The 21153-nt window shown below is 40.3% G+C and overlaps 1 protein-coding gene across 13 annotated transcripts in view; it reads left to right on the top strand.

Moving 5' to 3' along the window:
- Positions 1-14543, top strand: part of synrg (synergin, gamma) — a 40220-nt gene extending 25677 nt beyond the window's left edge. For 7 of the 13 annotated variants that reach the window (XM_030443151.1, XM_030443144.1, XM_030443133.1 and 4 more), the window contains 9 exons: positions 1986-2537; positions 3864-4027; positions 4204-4257; positions 5579-5675; positions 5956-6104; positions 6799-6909; positions 7030-7068; positions 11068-11100; positions 13502-14543. In XM_030443151.1, coding sequence (XP_030299011.1) covers positions 1986-2537; positions 3864-4027; positions 4204-4257; positions 5579-5675; positions 5956-6104; positions 6799-6909; positions 7030-7068; positions 11068-11100; positions 13502-13633 — 1331 coding nt within the window. In that variant the 3' untranslated portion in view covers positions 13634-14543. The remainder of the gene's footprint in view (positions 1-1985; positions 2538-3863; positions 4028-4203; positions 4258-5578; positions 5676-5955; positions 6105-6798; positions 6910-7029; positions 7069-11067; positions 11101-13501) is intronic. The other 6 variants (XM_030443085.1, XM_030443076.1, XM_030443156.1 and 3 more) reach the window with 4 other exon arrangements.
- The last annotated feature ends 6610 nt before the right edge of the window (positions 14544-21153 follow it).

Here is a 21153-nt window from a genome sequence, read left to right as displayed (position 1 = left end):
TGCAAAATAGGAAGGGTTCAACAAGGTTGATTTGTGTGTTTGTGAGTGTGTGAGAAGGAGACTTGAATACTAAAATGCTGACAAATGACTGCAAGCTGCGTAGCTCTGTCAGTTCATATTAGTCATAAGGAAACTGATCACAAACTCCCGCTCTGTCAACACAACACAGCGTAAGAACCGGAGCCGACGTAGTGACAGCAAAGATCTTTTATTAATGCTGTTTGTCACCAATGAGAACAGCATGTGTCAACACATAGCCAGAGGAGAGGAATTGTCCACTATAAAAAAAAAATCAGCATTAGAATTCATTGTGTTTCAGTAAAATGATGGCAGTAATTTTCTGCTCATAAACATGATTCAGCTCAGGCATCAGAACAGCTTGTTTGTTTACCCGTCACTGGATAATTTATCAAACAGAATTCTCAAAAATGTGGGCGAGAGTATGTATCACTCCAACATAGTAGTTATTATTCCAGTTGCAACAACAAGAATTAGTCAAGTGCTGGTATAATATGAAGTAGTCTGCATCTTAAATGTGCCAAATTACAATGTATGAGATTGCCTGTGTACTGCAGAATTTGTTTTCACATCATTTAAGTGTAAAATACATCTGATAGTTTTCTTGCAGTATAGAGTTTTGCAGAAATTAGTGATAAAACCTGGAAATAAGTCAGTATTTTTGGACTTCTGGTTCCCTCGCCTAAACATCAATGTGTTTAAGTCTGTGAAATACAGTCTGTGAATAACACAAGAAACCTTCTTGTTTGTTTTAAGACATGAAATATGTAGTACATTTCCCACTCAAGAACTTTGAAGCTGTCACATGTCTTAAAAAAGACTGTTGCTCATGAGCGGCTAAATGAGACGTTGTCAGCGACATTTTAAAAAAATTCAACCCCAAGCCCAACGACACTCACTCAACTCACCAGGGCATTACTAACTTCTGGGTTGGCCTTCATAAATACGTCATTCCTGCAGCTCTCTATTGAGTGTAGGTGATGCTACACCGTATGATGCTGAAGTTCTCCCAAATAACGAAACATATTTTGTCTCTCACCTGTCGTGTTGTGTAGCCATATTGAAGATAGTTGAGGTTCTATCTGCACATACGTTTTTCTCTCCATCCCAGCATCTGTGATGCATACAGGACTGAAAAAAAAATTAAAAAGCAATGTTCCAGTTACTCTGGATAATCCACAGCAACTGTTTTCATAGGGACTGTTTCTTTTTTTAAAAGTTGTTTCTGTTAAAACTGACCACAGTGCGTTTCAGAGTAACCTGCAAAATAGATTTTTAGGGAGCTTCTGTTCTGTCTTTCATGTGTGATTTTTAGTCCTGTGGGCACCACAAAAAAAATTCATATTCACCTTCATCAGGACCAAACAATTATTTAAAGTATTACCAAAATATGGTGCAATATTTAACCAGCAAGAGCTGTTTAATGTAAAATGTTTCTCAACATACCAATGAAGCATTGTGGTGTTACAGAGATGCCCGACAAGTCATACTTTCCAGACACAAGAACACATGCCTGTTTGATACAGACCCCAGCAAAAAGCACCGCATCATCAATTTTGTATTTATTTTTGTGTGTGAAATGAGACCCAAAATTAACCTCTCCTACTCGATTGCAAGATCTGCCAAAATAATTGCCATATGATTTCTTATATATGGTTCACTTCACGTGGATGGAGGCAAAAATGTATCAAAACTCAGGCAAATAAAAGGAAAACCATCTGCCTGGCCATTTGAGGAATTTGAGAAATTATGTTTTGTAATGTTGGGGAACGGACTCTTTAAGATTTAATACCTGAGCTGTATTCTGAGTAGTACAGAAGATATATCACTTAAACTGTAGATAGATGACAAAGTGATAAAGTGATAATCCAACCCACATTTCATCCAGGCTCGTTAATCTACTGTCTGTCATGACAGCATTTGTGCTATTCCTAGGAACCACTGGTATGTCTGTGTTGTCATTACAGAAGGAGACGACATGAAATTTGATCCCTTTGGGACGTCGGCCCTCAGCACCCTGGCCAGCTATGACTGGTCAGACCGGGAGGAATGTCTGCCCGGTGAGGTCAGAAAGCTGCAGGGCTCAGAAGGAGCGTCCCTTCCATCTTTAGTGCCAACACAGAGAAAGGAGCTGACCTTTGGCAGCACTGAAAACATCACAGGCAGTTCCGTAGCGAAGATCACCACCTCCTTCCCCACCGAGGACAGCTCATCGACAGATGACAAGTTTGAAGCCTTTGCTGATTTTGGCTCCAGCGACCCCTGCGGTGTCGACGCCGAGGATGACTTTGGGGACTTTGCAAGTACTGTTTCTGAAAAGTCAGACTCACCTGCGGCTACGGCTGAGGCGGGCTCCGAGGGAAACCAAAGTGAGGCCTCCGATGAGTTTGGAGCCTTCCAGGGGGACAAGCCAAAGTTTGGCAAGTCTGACTTCCTCAAAGCGAGCGCTCAGGCCAACGTCAAGTCCAGCGAGGAGATGATCAAGAATGAGCTGGCAACCTTTGACTTGTCTGTTCAAGGTGAGTCACAATCATCATGTTGATTATAATATGTGTTGTTCGTTGTTGCTATCTTCACAAGGACCCCGGGAAGACTAGCGACCACTTTGTGTAAGCTAATGAGGATCCTATTAAAGAAAGATAGAAAGAAAGACATGACTATTTAATCAAGGAAATGATTGGCAGAGTAACTGAAACTGGATATATTGACTTTTTGCAGCCCTAGATTGTTTGTTCATAGATGTACACAATTAACCAGAATCCAAGAATGGATATTCATTTATCAGTGATATTAAACAGAAAAAGCATCAATTCATCATGTTTTGAGAAGCTAGAATAAGCGAATGTGTATAATTTTACTTGATTTTTGTCAGCACTTTTTTTCAGCGCAATGATCTAATTAATGTCAAAATTGTGACCAAACCTTACATGTTTTTAATGAAGACCGTAACTATGCTGGCCCTTGGTCCTAATATGGTGAGGCGATACTCTCCTCCAGCTTCCTCTCCCTCCCCATCCCCATCTGTTAGGCCCGTCTGATCTGTAATAAAGCTGTAAGACATTAGATGGCAGTGTTGAGATGACAGCCCTGCTCTAATGGCAGCGACTGGTGAGATGGATGAGAAGAGGCCAACAAATCCATGAGCAGAAATTAACCGTATCCACTGAAAGGCTGTTCGTTTTTTAACCGCTGTTTGCTGGTGTCATGTTCTGCCAATAATTTATTAGTGTTTCCTGCGCTGGGATAAAAGCCCATTAGCCTCACAGATTTATCTCCCTGCGCTGGATTTAATTTGTGTGAAGAAGAGAAGAGCTTTACTTTACTCCTCATCGCCCAGTGGAACAGTAATCTGATCATGGTGGGGCTTCTGGGTTGTGAGGAGGATGACGCATGGCTCTGTGGGTGGTGGAGGAGTCGGGGGGGGGGCGGATTACCTGTGTCTTGGACAACACACTCACACGCGCACACACACACACACTAACAGCCAGTCCCACTGGAGAAGTCTGGGTTTAGCATGTATTTGTTGTGGTACCCTGCCAGGATTTGTCCGTCTGTGAGTCCCTATGAATAATTCATACCTGCATATTTGTGACTCTGTTTTGTACGTAATTATTGTTTGTCACAAATTAAGTATTTACTCATGCTGTCCTTGTCCAGGAGGAATTAGCTGCAACAGAATGGAAGTATAATGATTGCAAACAAACAGGTGCATATCTCAAAATGACTCCCTGGCATGGGCTCTTGAATTGCTAAAAGGCAAAAGAAATAAAAAAAAACCTTATATATGTGTTTCTGGATCTTGCAGACATTATGCATTTCCCTCTTCTCTCCTGTCTTTGCCTCAGGCTCCCACAAACGCAGCCACAGTTTGGGCGATAAGGAGATTGGGCGTTCTCCCCCGTCTCCTGCTCCAGAGCAGCCCTTTAGAGACCGATCGAACACCCTGAGCGAGAAGCCCGCCTTGCCTGTCATCAGGGACAAGTACAAGGACCTGACTGGGGAGGTGGAGGTGAGGAGGGCCTGGTGTTAACTCCACTGCATGTTAACGCCGTTATTGAACACCACATTTGAGCACAACACTCAGAACTGCTGAGGCCACAGAACAGAAGAAGTGTTAATTTGTTCTGGTCTGTTTTGTTTTGCCTTTGTGTTTATTTGAGATAATTTTGTGCTGTGTTGTTGCAGGAGAGCGAGCGCTACGCATACGAGTGGCAAAGGTGTCTGGAAAATGCTCTTGAGGTTTGTATTTGTTTGTTTCCTGTGTGCGACCTCGTGCCATGGCGAAACTTAATTGTGAGAGCGGCTGTACAAATGTAGTAGAATAATTAAGATAACCAAAATGGCACTGAAATGTTTTTTTCTCCCTGCTGACATTTTTCTTATCACTCGCGTTTTGGGAGGAATAATTTTCTTTACCCCTGCAAACAAAGGAGCGATGAATGAATAAAAAAGTGATGAATGAATGTGACCGATGTGTCAGAAGGAAATACAACTTAATTAGAAAGTAATTACATTGATAATACCTTTATTCACATATAGGATAAAGTGCCCAAGTCAAAAGTTGAACAAGAAATTCAACACAAGTACAGCAAAACAGGCAGAATTTTTAAAAAGGTAAGCTTAAACCTGTTGTATGGAGTTTTCAGCAGCTGTTTAAAACAGACCACTGATTTGGCAGATCTGAGGGACTCGTGAAGGCTGCTCCAAAGTTTCCTTCCCTCTGGGTTTGAAATGTGAATGTGTCTGTTCAACCTTAAAACTGACCAAAACATCATACATATAAAGATATTTTCATTTACATACTAATTTTGTAGTAACAAATAACACGTATGGTGATGGTGTCAATCCCAGAAAAAGTTTGCAGTTATCTCTTAGCCTCTTAGATGTAGACTGTTGCTATAAGCCTGCCAATGGGCGCCTATTCAGGGGGCATTCTCGTCCCTTCCACTGTCTGTCTGTTATCTTTTTTAAAAAGCCCTGCCTCTACGGGAAACAACATCAACAACCTCCAAGCTGCATCCTGAAAATGACAACTAACTCTGACCTTGTCACTGAAGGGAAAACCAAAACATGCTAGCAGCTCTTACCTTTTCTTTTGCGTGAGTTGAATAATAATAATAATGATAAACTTTTCAAAAACAAGTTTATATAGTGCTACACAAACAAAAAAAACAGATAATATAGTTCAATTACGGAATTATATGCAGAAGAAAATTAAAAAAATCTACAATAATTAAACACATGAATAAATGAAAGACTGAAATCCAAAGACAAAATTAATGACTGAGAATAAACAAGAGAATACACTAATTAAAGTCCATTTTAAAAAAAAGATTTTTAAAGGAGAACTGTAAGGATGCATTCTCCTCTCATCTGGAGGACAATGATGTGATTCAAGCATTTTAATGACAGGAGTTAGGGTTGACACTTTGGCTTGTGATGGAAATGTTGGTACGACTGTTGATAACGATTGGCCAAAACAGTATAAATGTCATGATGCTGACTTCTCACTCTCTCTCTCTCTCTCTCTCTCTCTCTCTCTCTCTCTCTCCACATTAAGGTCATCACCAAAGCTAACAACATCCTGAACAGCATCAGCAGCTCGTCTGTCTGCACCGAGGTCATCCAGTCTGCTCAGGGCATGGAGTACCTGCTAGGTGAGGAGTCATACACACACACACATGCACACCACTATAAACAAGCCTGGACTGTTAAAGAGCCCTGTGTGTGGCCTTACACCCTCTGAAGGAAAGAGAGGTGAGGATTAAAATGACCTCTGGTGTGATGTTTCATCTCTGCTTGCTCTCTTATTGTGTTTTTGTGCTTTTAATGAGCCGTGAGGGAAAATCACGTCTCTGTGCAGGACTGAGCGCTGAACAAAAACGGCAACGAAACCTGTTTTTTGTGAATTGAATGCTTGTGTTATTTCTGTCTCAGGTGTGGTGGAAGTATATCGTGTCACCAGGCGCGTGGAGCTGGGCATCAAGGCGACGGCCGTGTGCTCTGAGAAGCTGCAGCAGCTTCTGAAGGACATCAGCCGAGTGTGGAACAACCTCATGGGCTTCATGTCGCTGGCCAAGCTCGCTGTAAGACGCTCCGAAAATATACACAGTTTAAACATACAGATTTATGTATGCAGCTGCTGTTAGTTCCTTCTATTATCAACCAGACACAAGAAACACAAACACACATGATAATCGAGCATTGTGGTTCAATTTGTAATAAAAAGGCTGCCAATAACATAATGAAATGTTAGTGTATCCAGTATTGTCAGTCCATTAGTTTAAAATCAATGATTCATTGATTTGGTTGCGGAAGCCTTTTGGCCGGCCGGTGCTTGGATCAACAGGGATGACAAGGACTTTATAGATTTATTTATCCAGCTGTCTGCTCGTGTCAGTGGAGGAGGAACATTGTTTTTTCATACAGCACAGAACTGACAGAATATCTCGAGGAGGGAGACAGAAAACAAACAGGGAACTCATGTTTAATTGAAGCACAAAGGTAGCTTTTTTTGTTGAACGATGAAAGATGTGTATTGTGTTTGTTTGCTTTTACACCACATAGTTGAAGTCAAGCAGAGTCTTTATAGAAAGTTGATGATGCTCAGAGATGTTTACTGTAAGCAGACTTGCTCTCACTGCTGTTTTTATAAGAATAGAAAATGACTACATTTTGCCCTGCGGCAGCAAGTTAAATGTGTGTTTGTGTTGGTGTGTTTTGTGTGTGTGTGTGTGTGTGTGTGTGTGTGTGTGTGTGTGTGTGTGTGTGTTTGTGTAGCCTGATGAGAGCTCCCTCGATTTCTCCTCCTGCATTCTGAGGCACGGCATCAAGAATGCCAAGGAGTTGGCATGCGGGGTGTGTCTGCTCAACGTCGACGCTCGCAGCAAGGTTTGTACAAACATGCACACAGAAAAACAGTTTGTGGACATATTCGTTTACGTGAATGTTATTGTGCTCATCCACAGCGGATAACAACTGACATTTCTTTGACTTTCAAACGTTTTGCAGAACAAAGAAGAAAGCGCTATTGGACGTCTGTTTAAACGAGTATGAGACAGTCGACTGTCAACTAAATCTCATTCCACTCTTTCCCACTGGGGTCCTCGGGGGGCCAATTCTCCTCTTACCAACGAGCCCAGCGGGGGGCCAAAGTGACAGAATTCACTTCTCTCCACTGCCTCTTGCAGGCAAACAGTTGTCAGCCTGAACTGTAATAGACAGAAAGAATCAGCCAATATGTGTTTGCTAAGCCTCGTCCCTCTTGGTGTTGCTCTGCTTGTCGTCCTTCTCATTCTCCTGCAGCACAAAGTGCAAATTACACTGCTCAAAAGTTACAGTCATTTTTTAAACAACTCTTTTCTGATTTCAGACAGTGGGAGACCAAAGCAGGCTTTGTGTTTCTCATCGCTCACCATTGATTTTATCAACTGAAACGTTGTGTCGTTTTAGCATCTGTAGCTAGCTTGCTTATTAACATTAAGACTTTAAATGATTTCAGTGTTTCTAATTCTCTGGTTTGATAACTTCATACATGATATTACTGCATCCAAAGCTCAATGTCCCAGATATATATATCTGACTTATAAATAGGAGCCAGATAGTCCGCAAATTAAAAGAATAATAATAAAAAATATATACTGTTATTTCATTCTAGCATAACTTTGTATGGCTGCTTAATTTACGTGTTTGTTAAAAGAGCTGCAACTTTTATCGATAAATGTAGCAGTCAGTTAAATAAAGAAGATGTGAATTATTGAATTAATTGTTTTGATAATCGATTCATCATTTCAGTCATTTTTTTTTAAGCATTTTTCACATTTTCTTTCCCACTTAATAGAATAAATGTGCATTTGATTAATTATGAAAATAGTATACGTGTAACCAGAGTTACACATAATCATGAAAATAATAGTAATACATTAATTGCAGCAATATTTATAACTTTTACGATGAGGATTAACTTTACTAATGTGTTTGGCTCATGTTACTCTTTCTTAAGTAACACTGGCTAGAGCTGCTGGAGCGTAAACTTCTTTAAATCCAATAAAGATCAAATGTTACCCTGAACTCTTACAGCTTCCAAGAAAAGGGATTTTTTAACATCAACATGTAACTGCACAAAGTGAGCGAGTTAGTTATAGAAATGCTCCTTGGTCTAGTAGTAGTAATGCTGGGTTACCATTCGACTATTGGGATAGTCGTTAGTTGAGAAGGTGTTTGGATTTCAATTTTATTAATTTATTTTAGCTAAATGTCGGGAGAACTGGTTACCAGTGTAGGTAGTCAGCTAGTTAGCTTGATATATGAAGTAATGCTCTGACCTTAGAGCAGACAACTCTTTGATCCGTTCTTGAAACTTTAACTTTTTGAAAGGCTAGACAGAAATACACCCCCGTCCATACTCTTAAAATACTGGGTGTCACTCGTATTATATCCTCATCAGCACCGGCCTGACAAGCCCAATCATCAGCTCAGCCGTCACTGGACAGTCGCTGTTCAGAGGAGGGGTTTAGTGAACGGTCAGCATGGGTCGTTGGTGTCTCCTGGCTTTCATCCTGAAGAATGACTAAGAAAAGTGTCCAAGGATAAATATGTGCACTCCAGAAATAAGTGAGAGAGGAGAATTGTCACTTTGGCCCCTCGGGGTGAGTTTTCACACTCTGGGATTGGTTCTTCAAGGTCACGCAGGTCATCACTTTGTCTTGAAAGGGTTTCATTTTCTATTCTGTCGCCTGCTCACCTCACCACTCTGATCTAACAACCATTGGCATTTCTGATAACTGTTCAGTTATTAACTCCAACTGGGGCACTATGTGCAGAATTGCTGTATGTCGACCTCCTCGCCTACGGTGCTAGTGATTTTCATCGACGTGGGCCATTAATGGTCTTCTCGGACCCTGCGGTTTGGAGGGCAGGATGGTGGCGCTGATTGTTTCTCACGTTCCCTCTGTTGCTCAGCCAGAGACAGATGGATGGTCCGGGCAAGATATGGCTGACTGAGAGGCATCTAGGACGCGAGCAGATGTGGCTTACACATTAGTCATGAGCAGGGAGTTCAGCTGATAATAGACCTGCACACACAGACGCACTCTCTCACTCCTGTGTGCACAGAGGCAGGCTGCAAATTAATGCAGTTTTATTTTGTCTCCGTGCCACTAGCATGAGATTAATAACCCATCTTTTAATTACATTTTTGGCAGAGCCACACTGGTAAGAATGCATAAAAGCCAAGTGGAGAATGGCATCCCCTCAGAGTGTAATGAAGTGAAAGAACGGCATTGGCTGCAGCAGAGAGCACTGATTGTTGCATTGTCCTTTAGTGAAGAGGTACTGATTAGTTCCTCAACCAAAGGTTCAGAAGGGTGGAGATGTTGTTGTGACATCAAAGAAATTATGATGCTTAATGGCTCCTGCTGAATTCATGCTGTGAATTTCACTCTTTCACATTTTTTAACTCATTTGTTGACAGAAACAGAGCCAGAAACCACTTTCTGTCAAATTCAAAGATGAAATTGTCCAAAATAATGGACCGATAATTATGGGATGCAGCGGTTTTGTTGTCGTTCTTCCTCGGGTCAGGAGGCAGGGACGGGCAACCTGCAGCAGCTTCATCTCGTCTGAGTTTGTCCGTGAAACGCAGCAGCAGTTATAGTTTAATCATAAGTGATAAGTTTTCCGCTAATGATGCTCAGGCGTTGCTGCTAAACGCTGAATGCTAATTTGAGCAATTACAGTAAGAAGCACTGGAAAGGGTTTTAAGTTGAATAATTTAGCATTCCTGGCTATTTATATTAATGCAGCTTTCTGAAGTGCCTGGAGGATTTGGATTGATTATTCTGAGTAGCTTTTACTTGAGTGTGTTTGACAGCAGTGCTAACAGAAGTTTGGCTCCGCTCTGAGTCTTTAAATGTTCTCATCTCCGCAGAATTTGTTTGGGAATCTGTTTTTTTGGTTGCCCGTCTCTGACTCAGCATGAGTTTTATTGTGCCTCAGGTTTGCAGGGTTCCTACACAGCTAGAGAAAGTCAGGGGAATTACGTGGATAATGCCAGACAGAAGAGAATTGTGAATTGACAAAATGCCTGTCTGGAGAAATGCAAAAATAATGGACAAAGATTTGTAGATTTTCTGGCTGTAAAGAATATTTCTTCCGACGTCTCGAGCACCTCCATCACTACTGCTACACTGACGGTGAAAGCAGAGAGATGTTTTGGTTATGTGCAGTCGAATGAAGGCGGTCTGTGTGAATGTGGAAGTTGTTCAATCTCAAAGCACCAGAAATTGGTTTTGACACAACCTTTGGGAAAAAAGGGCATTCATGTGCTGCCGCTGTACAGCCGGAGCAGTCTAGATGTGACGGTCACATTAGCTAATGAAACACAGCAGGAACTCTTTGCTAGCTTCGGATTTAAACCACCAAACAACATGTTTCCATTGTAGTCGGAAGAAACGCATCATTTCATAAGAATAGGGAACAGGATAAAAGTTGCATTTATGTCAGGAACAATCTGATATTATTGTGTTGTTCCCACAACCTCGTAATTGATGTTGTTCCAGTACTGTTGCTGAAACTGACCAATTCCATTTTTGTGACCTAATAGTGACATTAAAATATAATTCACATTGAGATCTATTTATATAACTTTGTTCCGAGTAGCGTTAAGTGACTACAACTATCATTTCATTGTACAATTCTGTTTAAATCTTGACGTCTTTGACAAACATCAGTTCTCGCTGCTGGTTTACAGGCGAGGCAGCTCGTCTGCTACAACATTCTCGACAACTGAAAGCTTCAATCAATATTTTATACCAATCAAAGCAAAATGTCTTGAATTCTGAGGTATAAAATGTGTAGGAGCCCTGAGGGTAATAACTTGGTTTCTTTCATGTTTTCACTCACTGGTGTACTTTTGGGAGACGGGAGCTCTGTCCTGGTGAAACAGCTGATCTGAATGTTTGCCTGCTGCTCAGTCTGTGCACACTTTTCTTTTGCTCTGGGCAATCGCATAAATGTGCTTCAACATGCTGACTCCTCTTGTGCTTACAGGCAGTGAATAAAGACAATGACAGGAGGTTAAGGGTAATTATGCCTCATTTTTCTTTATTTATTTAAAAGCAGATATAATCTAAGCACAGTCTCTAACCTTTACATGCATCTACAAAGGTCAGCTGAATGAGTAGAGTCACTGTTTTATCCGAGCAGCTCCAGCTCTTATTCTTGTTTCAGAGTAGAGTTTCCAGTGGCTGCCTGCCTAAAAGGTTCAATCACGTAGAGCATCTGTCTCGTTAAAACTGACTAATCTGGCCTACATTCACAGAGGAAGTTTTAGGAGGAGCTGGAGTGTGAAAGAGTGAATGAGAAAGTGCAGGTTTGAGAGGGAGAGGCTCTGCAGTGAACGGAGGAGGTAGAACAGTGTGTACATTGTGTGACCACCCTTTTTATTTCGCATCCTCTCCCTCCAACATTTTCAGCTTTGGCAGTCGTAAGTGCAGGTTTGTGCAAACAAGTAGGCCAGCATACAAAAGAGCTCAGGAAGGAAATCGCTCTGCTGGCGAAATTTGAGCGCGTGAGAAAAAAAGCAGAGAGTAGAAATGTGTCATTCAGCGTGCGTGAGAGCGTCTGTGCTGCAGACGGCGGTCGGGCAGGTGGAGATGTATCCGACTTCACGGTGTGTTGCTGTGGTGCGCTTTGTATGCAGTTGTTGCTTTCTGCATGCGTCTCCCCTTCTCATTCTGCGTGGGAGGCTATGATTCACAGCACATGACTCATTCCTCTCTCCGGCTTCAGCTCCCAGTATTTCACCAGGGATGCAAACTCTTAAGCTGCACATCACACACATTAGAATCTCCCGACGGCACAACAGTGCTACAGCTGGGCTCGGTGAAATTACGAAAGCGCACGTCACGGCGCTCCAGCGGGGGTCCGATTGCCACGTTTCACTTTCTGAACAGCCACAGTACATTTACCTGTCACATGGAAGAGGGGTGATAAAGTTTAAACAAGTTTTGAGCTTTTCAGAAGACGCTTTTTGGGGATGCAACCAGTTTGTTCCATGAAAACCTATGAATAGATTTCTTATCAGCATGTTGTTTTAACCTCTTAGCAGAACTTTAACTTTATAAGTTAAGCAGATATTTATTTCTATAGACAGATATCTGCACATGAATGCTGAATCTGTTGGCAACGAACAAGATTTTGATGTCAGCAGGCATGAGCTGAGTATTGATTTGCAGCACACACTCGTTTCAGGGGGAGACGGGGGACGGCCACAGTCCTGAGACATCCCCACAGCCCGCTTGGAGGCGGGGCTCAACTCGATGCAGTAAAACTAGTAATGGAAAAGCGAATCGGCGGAGCTCGGTTTTACGACCAAACACGCTGGTGTGAAAACGCTAAATGTCTTGGCCTAGTTGTCCTCTGGCTATATCTGAAGCCCCACAACATCAACCATCAACCCAAGAGGCTAAAATGTTGTCAGATTTTCACTGTTGGGTTCTGAGATTGACCAGCTAATTAATATTTTCAGACTTTTAACCTTTTCTTTTTAGGTAAAGCAAGCATTGAATAGTGTTAGAGGCAGCGTTGTGAACTGACATACTTAACAATGGATGAAATAAACTGCTGACAGATGATTACTGTCATCTTTGCATGAACTGTTTTACTTAAAGGCCAGATTAGTTATTAAATGTCTGCAAAATATATTTGCATCGTCTAACTGTTTTTGAGAATAGCAGCAGCCACAGTCCGTCTTGATTGGCGTAATCAAAGAGAACGAAGCGATAAAGAAACCTGCATCAAGATGGCTTTAAACTTAGTGAAAGATACGATCTATAATTTCTTGATGTACGAGCCCAATTAAGTGTGTTTATTTATTAGATATTACAATTATGTTTGGTAATGAGACAATTTCATGTACAGCGCTTCACCTCACTGCTCCAATGCACACGTCAGATGTGAAATTGAATTTTGAATCCATATAAAGTGCAGAAAGTGATTCCTTGTGTGGCTCCTGCTTCTCTCCTAAAGATACATATTTGCTTTTTCCAGTTGTACCTATTCAGGGTTATGTTTTATTTATACGCAGTGGATTTCTTTTTGGCTTCTTTTCCCGCAAAACACTCACATACAATTTTATGCAGGCTGCTGTTTTAAACAATTGAACAAACCCGCGTGTATTGAAATCCTTTTCTTGCCAGAGGCGGATTTCCTCCCGTGTAGCTTGGTTGGAAGGTACAGCAGGGTCACGAGCTGAACTTTGCACCACAGCGCTGTAAATGAACATCGGTGCCTGTTTAGTATTCAGACTCTCAACCGTGGGATGCTGCGCAAAGAGAAAAATCATAAATTGCTGATGATTATAGTTGCGTCTAAGTCTAGTTTCCTTGTCTATATGTGCCCCTCTTCCCCCCTGTGTGCACAGATGGCTTTATTGTCTCTGTCACTCAGGTGTGTAACATATTTCACCCTCTCACGTTGACAGGCGTTCAACTCGGAGACGGACAACTTCAAGCTGCTGTACGGGGGCCACCAGTACCACGCCAGCTGTGCCAATTTCTGGATTAACTGTGTGGAGCCCAAACCCCCGGGCCTCATACTGCCTGACCTGCTCTGAGCCTTCGCCCGCAGCTGTCATGGCAACGGGGCACAAGGCTAATCAACATCAGATAGGTGGAGCGACGACGCACCTCGCGCTGCACGGGCGCTCACCTTGGACTGAGAAGGAGGACGTTTAAAGTCACTGGATCCCTCTTATTTATTTCTGGCTCTGCTGTCACTCAGAGTTCATGTGTAGATCTGTTAGTTTGTTCGAATTTAAAGCTTTTCTATAAACTATCTACAGTGTTATTGTTTCCCCTCATGTTCCTCAACAGTAATTACCTAAACACACATATAGGTCAGCTGTACAGGTCGTATTTAAACCGGTTTCTAATTATGCTTTTAAGATGATTTCCACTGCAGAAAAGAGTCTGTATCACTAAATAACCCCCTGTCAGTGATTTAAATTATTAGGTGTGCAATATCATTCAAAACACTGGCGTCTCTAAACATGTTGAGTTTTTAATATCACTGTTTTGAGAGGAATTTATTCATAACTCACTTTATTCCCACTGAACCGGAGCTGTTGAATCATGAGCCTATTATCCTACTTGAATTACATCTGTTGGTCGGGTCTGTTTGATGAAACTCTGTGGCTGCACAGGTTTTAATGAAGTTTCCAAAACCTTTAACATTCAAACCAATGTGTTGCTTTGACTTTTGTTGCACTGTTGGGGTATTTAAATTGTGTATTTTATTGGAGAAAAAAGTTGTGATTTGGGGACTTGAAAGGAATGATGGTAACGGTTTTGTCTTTCTCTGTGTTGTGTGCAACCACAGCTGGAAGTCTGGAAGAAGTTGACTGTGATTCTGAACTTAAATTGCAGCAGCACTTTTTGTACATTGCAGTCTGACGCTCTAGCGTCGTAACAATGACTAACTGTAATGTGAATGTGATGTAAATAAACAAATATGCATACAGTTTATGTAAAGTGTCACAGATCCTTTCCTTGTCTGTTTTTAAACACTACGCACATGCTCATACTTACAGTAAGATTAATATACTGGTTAAAAAACAAACTTTGTTGACAGCACCCCAGCTGGTTAAAGTTAGCTACTTTGCTAATTTAGCCTAGCTACTTTCTACTGATGAACAATTTTGCTACTCAGACATTTTGAGCAATCGAGTTTGTTTCACATAAATAAAACAATAGCTAAATCTAAAGAATATTTTCTCTATTTCCTATTCTAAATGTAGGCTAGCATTTGAAGCAAGCTAGGCTACTTTGTAATTGCAGTAGTTGTACTGTTTATTGCAATGTTATCAGTATTGTATCCACATGGTTGAACGCACTTACTATGAGTCACTTCAGATAAAAGCGAAAATAAAAACAAAATTTATTATACTTCACTAAAGAGATACATTTATTAAACTAGTTTATAAACATTAATATTTGTAGATTTCATGCAATTTTTCTTTCATTTCCAGTCTTCATGCTAAGCTAAGCTAACAGGCAGCCTGGTCGTAGATTCATGTGTTCTTTTCCTGTTATAATAATCGTTCGTGTTGGTTTTCTGGCTTTCTACCCCGAGTTTGTGTTTAAGTTTGAGCATATTACAGCTTTAAAAATGAGACGGTCTGATTTCGTGCGCTTTCCCATTTCGCTTCCTCTTCCAAAGGCACATTTTCCCTCCGTCATTCCACTCCATAATGTACTTTCTCTGCGGCCAGAGAGGCCTCATCTCCATCACTTTGCGACAAAATGGAATAAATTCTCCTTCGACAAGCCTGCAGGGCCATCGCTGGCGGTTGAGCTTCAGCCAATCAAATGAGACGTCTGGGGGGGCTCTGTGAAACCAGCCTCATTATCGTTCACACACTTGTGTTCAGGTGTGCTCCCCGACATCCATTTTATCTCTCACTGTTCCCTAATTCATTTCCTGCAGAAAATGAATTCCTCTCCTCTCACAGTGAACACCGGGATTACAGAAAATTACAAGCGTTGAAATCAATTACTGAGTAAGACGGTGTAATTCAAAATGCTGAGCGTCTCTCTCGTTCCTGCGCCTGTCATCTTCACGCCTATTGTCTGCCGCGCCGTTCCTGAAATGATCACTCCGGAAGAGAAGAGGGATTGAAGTGATACTGTGCTGTATTGATTGCTGCTCTTTGGTATTTCATGGGCATAGTCTATCACATTATTGATTAAAAAACAGCTGCTTCTGCAAGTTCAGGTCAACTGATTGTCTTCACCCGTGTGAATAGAGACGCTTTCTGCTTTACTTTCGTCTGATAACATTTCAATTTATCCAGAAAGAGAGAAAAAAAGGAGATTTAAAAACATAGATTTTAAGATGTTACTGGATTAAAGTGTGGTGACAGAGGAAGAGATTAAAAATATGAATAGTGATGAGTAATTTAAACACTAATTCTTTGAGTTAGTTTAGAGCTAAAATAACTTAAATAATTTGGATCATCAGTGTAATCGTCTAGAGTCAATTAAATTTGAGTATATTGAAGATTATTTGAAAAAGTAACCAGTGTTGGGTACCACTAGGTCACAAAGTAACGTGTTACTGTAAACACATTACTTTTTTCAGTAACGAGTAGTGTAAGGCATTACTGATCTGAGTGTAGTAATGACATTACAGTTCGCCAAGCTCGTTCCTTACGTTACATTGCTAGTCGCACGCATCACACACAAGGGGCTGGGGGGAGGGGGGGCGGGGGGCCGTCGATAATGGAACAGTGATTGGTTGGGGTTTGGCACGAGGTATCTTTCACCATCACCGATTGGTTAGTTGCCACCCGCAAGGGGAGATGAGATAACAATGGCAGCGTCAACAACACGAGCGGAACATGCTGCTGCATGCGACTTGCCTGAAGACCCCTTTTTGAAGGTTGGAGATACAAACATTACTTTGAATTTGCTGAACGTAAGGAAAATAACTTGACTGTAAGGTGCACACTTTGTACGTGTTGGAAACTTCTCTCCACTGCTGCGAACAGTACCTCAAACTTAACAAAGCACCTACAGAGACAGCATGCACACACAAAGCTTGTTGCTAAGGAACCGTGGAGCAACATGAATGTAACAAATAATGTAACGAGTAATGTAACTAATCACTTTCTTCAGGGAGTAATCATGTAATGTAAGGCATTACTATTTGTGAGAGTTTTGTGTAATGTGTAATATATTACTTTTTTGAGTAACAAGCCCCAACACTGAAAGTAACATATAATTTCATAATGTCATATCGTTACATGCAGTGATATTACGGAAGCCCTGAGGGGCAAGTGAAGATCATTTTTAAGCCTGATAAAAAATTGTTACCTCTCCTCTGTTTATGACTTGAGGAGTGATACAAAAAGGTTTGGCTCAGTTAATAAATATAGAAAAAAAATTGGGAGAAAAAGTAATTAATTGTTTTCCTGCATTAATTTTTTATTATTATTATTATTATTATTTTGCAGGAGAAAAAAACGATCAATCCAAACTGTGTTGGTGTAAACATTTTTTTTAAGGAGGTTTTGTGAAACTGAGTGTGAAGTTTTTTTTTCTCTTATGTGTGATTCTGAGTGAAAAATGTTTTGTGAGGTTTTGTGTTCAATCTTTCAACTGAAAGAAAAAAAAATCAGGAGAAAGTAATTTCCTTTTCATGTGTGAATCAGAATGGAAAAATAATTTTCAGGAGAAAAAAAACAATTATGTCGGAGTTTAACATTTCTTTTAAAGATGTTTTGTGTAAGACAAAAACATTTCTGGGTAGAAAAAGAATTCCATGTGTGACTTTCTTCAGGATAAAAACAAATGTGTGTGAAACAGAGAAAAAAAAAGTAAAAATTTAGTTTTTGGTATGAAAAAACAAACAAATCCATGTATTTTTTCAAATCCATGTGTATGAAATGGACCTAGAGCAATTTGAGGAGATTTTTCTTCCAAGTTTGAGTCCCAGCGAAAAATTTCTGAGGAAATTTTTGTTTTATATGAGCGAAAATGTTTTGTCTTTTGTCAGGAGTAAAAAATTAATGTGTGTGAAACGGAGTAAAAAAAATATCACAAGAAAAAAATTTTTTGTCAGAGAATAAAAATTGTTTGTGTGAAAATGAGTTAAAAGAAGTCTGAAAAAAAAAAAATCATGTGTGAAACCTGCAGATGTTGTCACTGAGTAGATGAATTTTGTCACTGAGTAGCCCGGGGTGAAGAGCTGCTGCCCTCAAGATTTGAGGTTATGGGTTTGATCCTTGAGTCGCTCTGGTTCAGGAAACTGATCTAGACTGAAATCCTTAATTTTCCTAACTACACCAGAGTTTCTAGTGGAAAAAACGTTACACTTTAGGAAAATAACTTTTTTTTTTAAATCTGCATTTTTCTTAAAATAATCTGAATATTCTGAAAAAAAATCTGAATTTTTTGTCTTTCCTAACAGATTTTCCTATCAGTACCAGTTTCACACAAGAAAAGGAAATCTATAAGGAAAGAAAATCAAATTTTGATTTTTCAGATTATCCTAGAAAAATGAAAAGATCTGATTTGACTTGATTTTAAAAAAACATTACACTTACGGAAAATACAGACTTACAGACTTCCCTGCATCAAGGACTCAAGAATCCAGACATGCTGTTATCCAGGAACAAACCTATTCCACGCCATGCACATCCTCCGGAACAAGACCCCCCTTCACCAGAGGTCCAGACAGTCATCCTCTCTTTCGGCATCAAGGATTGAACGCAGAGAAACCCATCCCTACTGGAAAAACGAGTTGAATACCTCCTAGGCACGCCCACAGTACATTTCCCTACACCTGGATCTACATACCCTTCATCAACTTATCAGACAAGCTTCCACTTCCACTCGAATTTAATCTGGCAACATTAAACAAAATCATTACCTGCACCCACCAGACTATCGCCGCCGATCACGCCAATTCTTCCAGACAGAATGAAACAGCATTCACTGGAAATAAACGCCAGCCATGAGATGTGGGCACACTGGTGACCTCTTTTAGGATAGAACATCCCTCACCGACTATCTTTTTTTAAATTAAAATTTCACATGTGAAACCGAGTGGAAAATTACAGAAGAAAAGTATTTTTTGTTGTTGTTGAATCATTTTAGTGAGCACTGATTCAAATATTCTTTTAAGGGCTACAATACTTCAATTGACCTTAATAAACTGGCAACATAGTGACTTTGAGATTAAGTGTAATTGGCCAATTTATCAGTTGGGCTCCAATTAAAGGAACAGACTTACAATATTTTATATATTTCTAATAACAATTCTCACAAAAAGACAAAAACCAACAATCAGTTAATTATTTCTGAATACTTTCCTGTCGGTGGACTCAGCCCCTTTGTTCTCAACTAAGTGAAAAAAAAAAATCCATTATTTAATAAAATAAAACAGCCGGGCGTTGTAGTTTTTAGCAAAAGTTACTTTAATAGGAGTAAATACTTCACATTTGAGTAGGACTATTTTCAGCAGCGGATTAACACGTTTGCTGCTTTAGTATTTACAGCAGCAGGACGATGTTTGAAGGACTGAGTGAGAATAAACTACAGAGCCCAGGTTCATCGTACGCAGCAGTGTGCGTGGCTCAAATCACCAGTTACTGTAACACAAGTTCTCTCTCTAAACAGAGCAGTGACTTGTGATAAAGATCTATATCTACAGTAGATATATGATGCCTCAGTTCCACCATTAATGACACAAATAAGAGTCATTTTCTCTGTTGAGACATTCGGTCCGTGGCTCACAGTCGTTCACCTCAGTGTCCACTCCATCAATCAGTTCAGACAGTCGAGACTTTATAAGGCGGCGGACGGACGAGCCACTGTAACACCACAGAGACGACTCATTCAGTTCACTTGTTCCATTACAGACTGAACTGTATATCAGCCAACTTATGGATTCTTCTACATTTTCATTATCTTGCTTGAAGCTCCAACAGCATTTGAAAGCCGTCCTCTGGGACTTTTATTGAGGTTTCCATGTGCTGTTGGCAGCCATATAAGCAGCGTTCTCCATGTGGCCGTTCCCTTTATTGTTGCAACTGTTCAGTGCTGCACATTTTGAACCACATCCAACACTTAAAGCATACGCTGGCGTGTGGCTACATCCGGTTGTCGCTATTATGACTATAACGAGGGTGGCAAGCCTGAAATGGAAGCAGCAGCACAGGCAGCTTGTTTATATTAATCACTGGCCTCGTGTGAACGGCCTTGTTAAAATGTAAATGTGAGATTTACGCACATCGATATTGGAGTGGCGCTGCAGCTCATGCTGATTATAGTGAATTATTAAAGGCTGTATAATATGAAGCCCAGCGAAGCCGTGAAACAGTAATTCATCGCAGCTGCAGCAGATGTTCATATTTGCTCTGTGTGGTTGTAATAAAACCTACAGACAGATATAAGATATAAGATATAGTTATAAAACAGACATTTCCCACTTCCCCCCCTTTATTCATTATTGTTTTGTGCATTTTATCTTCCTAAACGCTGCTCAGGATTCATCAAATATTTATTTAATTTTATATTTTGTGTCCTAAAACAATCAAATTAAAATAATCTGAATCATCCTTAAAAAGATGTTATTAGCTGTAATTTGTATTTGTACAAGTGTAAAATTAACAACAAAATACTGGTAACGTGGCCTCAATATTCCTTTTAAAAATGAATACCGTCATATTGACAACTGCAGTTACGTGAAAGGAGAGCACATCAGATGTTAATGTACATGAGCAGCCCTACAATGTTTAAGTTACTGGTTTTGGTGATGCTTACGTGATTACGTAATTACATATTTTCAGTCTTCTGTTTCATTAGTTTTAAAACAAACTGCATATTTCTTCACTTGGAAAATTGTCTTTTCTTATATCTTAATTCACAAACATATATTTCATGAAAGAATTTAAGCAGGATAAAAAAAATCTTTGTCTCCCTCCGTTTTACGACCATACAAAGGTTTTCTGAAATAAGGGCCCATGGAGAAAACTGGACCGGCTCTCTATTGGACCAATTATTTTGTTATTGGCTGTGATTGGATCACTTTCTCTGAGTCACATCTGGGCAAGACTGGTTGCTGCTTTGTAGACTTTTATTATTTCGTGTCTGTAGGTAATTTTGATGGCTAGCAGCTCTGCGAGACTGTTGGCTACTTAAAGGTAAATTGGTGCATTGAGCTAAATGCATTCGTTAGCATGCTAACATGCTCGCAGTGACAATCCTAACATATGTTCACCATATTTACCAATAAACATGAAGTACAGCTCAGGTTGGTGGGAATGTCATGCATTCTGTAGGATTTGAGTATTGACCTTGTGATGGCGCTGGATGAAAAGTTTAAAAGATCACTCAAGGTAGAACAGTTATTAGTAGTTACAGTTATTTTTAGATAATTTCAGTCAAAATTTCAAACAAGAAAATGTCAGAAAATCAACCAAGTCAAGAGGATCCATCCTCTACGTAGAATGCATATCTGTGCAATCCATCCGATATTCCTCTTAAATAAAATGGTTGAGTCAGTCAGATTATTCTGAAAATTAAGTTTCCAACGTAGACGTTCAACGAGCAGGACTGGCTGGAGAGAGGT

The sequence above is a fragment of the Sparus aurata genome, chromosome 2 (assembly GCF_900880675.1).
Source record: "Sparus aurata chromosome 2, fSpaAur1.1, whole genome shotgun sequence".
Lineage (NCBI taxonomy): Eukaryota > Metazoa > Chordata > Actinopteri > Spariformes > Sparidae > Sparus > Sparus aurata.
The sequence above is the reverse complement of the archived record's forward strand: the minus strand, read 5'-3'. Positions and strand labels throughout refer to the sequence as shown.